At 52.4% G+C, this 1,181-nt stretch overlaps 1 protein-coding gene across 5 annotated transcripts in view; it reads right to left on the reverse strand.

Annotated features, from left to right (window-relative positions):
* Window positions 1-1,181, reverse strand: part of DYNC1I1 (dynein cytoplasmic 1 intermediate chain 1) — a 294,891-nt gene that overhangs the window by 33,576 nt on the left and 260,134 nt on the right. For all 5 annotated transcript variants that reach the window (XM_090046983.1, XM_090046981.1, XM_090046985.1 and 2 more), the window contains one exon: window positions 1,025-1,165. In XM_090046983.1, the coding sequence (XP_089903109.1) occupies window positions 1,025-1,165 (141 nt within the window). The remainder of the gene's footprint in view (window positions 1-1,024; window positions 1,166-1,181) is intronic.

A 1,181-nucleotide genomic window follows, 5' to 3' on the forward strand; every position in this document is an offset into this window, starting at 1 on the left:
TCAGAAGTGTTATGAAAGGTTGGGGGACAGAAAACAGTCCCTACCAGACCGGAGAGCTCACAAGCTCTGACAAGTTGAGGGAGATAGGGAGCAGGCAATGGTTTCTCCAGGCAAACTGGAGCTGCCATTGAAATATTAAATAACAACAATAAATAACAATAATTATAAGCAATCCTCCAGCCTAGAGCAGGGAAGCTTTCTTCCACAGCCACCTAAAAATCTAGGCGAGTGACTCGAGCAAGGGACGCTTGGCAGGTCTGGCTGTGGCTGCAAAAAAAGTCAGGTTGTGACAACTGAAATAAAGGGAGAAGTGGGGGAGAGCGGGGGATGGGACTGAGTTATTGACGGGGGGGAAAAGGAGCCTTGCAAAACCCAGGAATCAGAACTCATGGTAGAGATGATATCTTTTATTAGACTAACTAGATGTTTGCCAAAAAAAAAAAAAATCTTTAAATTTTATTTTATTGCAAACATCTAGTTGGTCTCATAAGAGACATCACCTCGACCATGAGTTCTGCTTCCTTTTGCCTCTAAACCGATACGGCTACAATCTGGATGTCCGACAAAACCCAGAGCTTTTAAAATCCTCTGCCTTGCAATCACCCCAGGGGACACAGAATCCTCTAGTTGCTGTCCTTGTGCTCCCTTTTTTTTTCCCCTTTCTTTCTTTGATACCCCTTGCCCCCCGAGCCCACATTTCATTGCATGTCACACACCAGGAGCCTGGAGACACAGAAGGGGGAAACTCGTCTTCCCTTCAGTGAGACGCTCCCCCCCAGCCCCCCCACGGGAAAGCTGAGCCCCTCTCCAGAGGCACCCACGGAGGGGAAGGCAGTGCCAGGAGGCGTCCCTTGGAGGAGACAAGGAGGGGAGTGTGCGGGAGCAGCCGCGCTCTGCCACAGGCAGGGTCCTGAGGCGGCTCTGTCTCCTCCCTCCCTCCCCCCCAGCAGACCGCACAGGGTTAAGGGCTCCCCCCCCCCCCGCGCGTGCGCGCGCACACACACACGCACACGCACACACTCACCTCGGTGTCATTATTCAGGTTCCACAGATCCAAGCGCCCCATCCCGTCCACGCAGGCGAAGAGCGCGGGATGCACTGGTGACCACATGACATCGTAGACATAGTCTGCATTGTCTTCAAAGGAGTAGAGCGGCTTGTTGTGCTGTAAAGCAGAGAGC

This window comes from Crocodylus siamensis, chromosome 5 (genome assembly GCF_052110815.1).
Source record: "Crocodylus siamensis isolate JL-2025a chromosome 5, ASM5211081v1, whole genome shotgun sequence".
NCBI lineage: Eukaryota > Metazoa > Chordata > Crocodylia > Crocodylidae > Crocodylus > Crocodylus siamensis.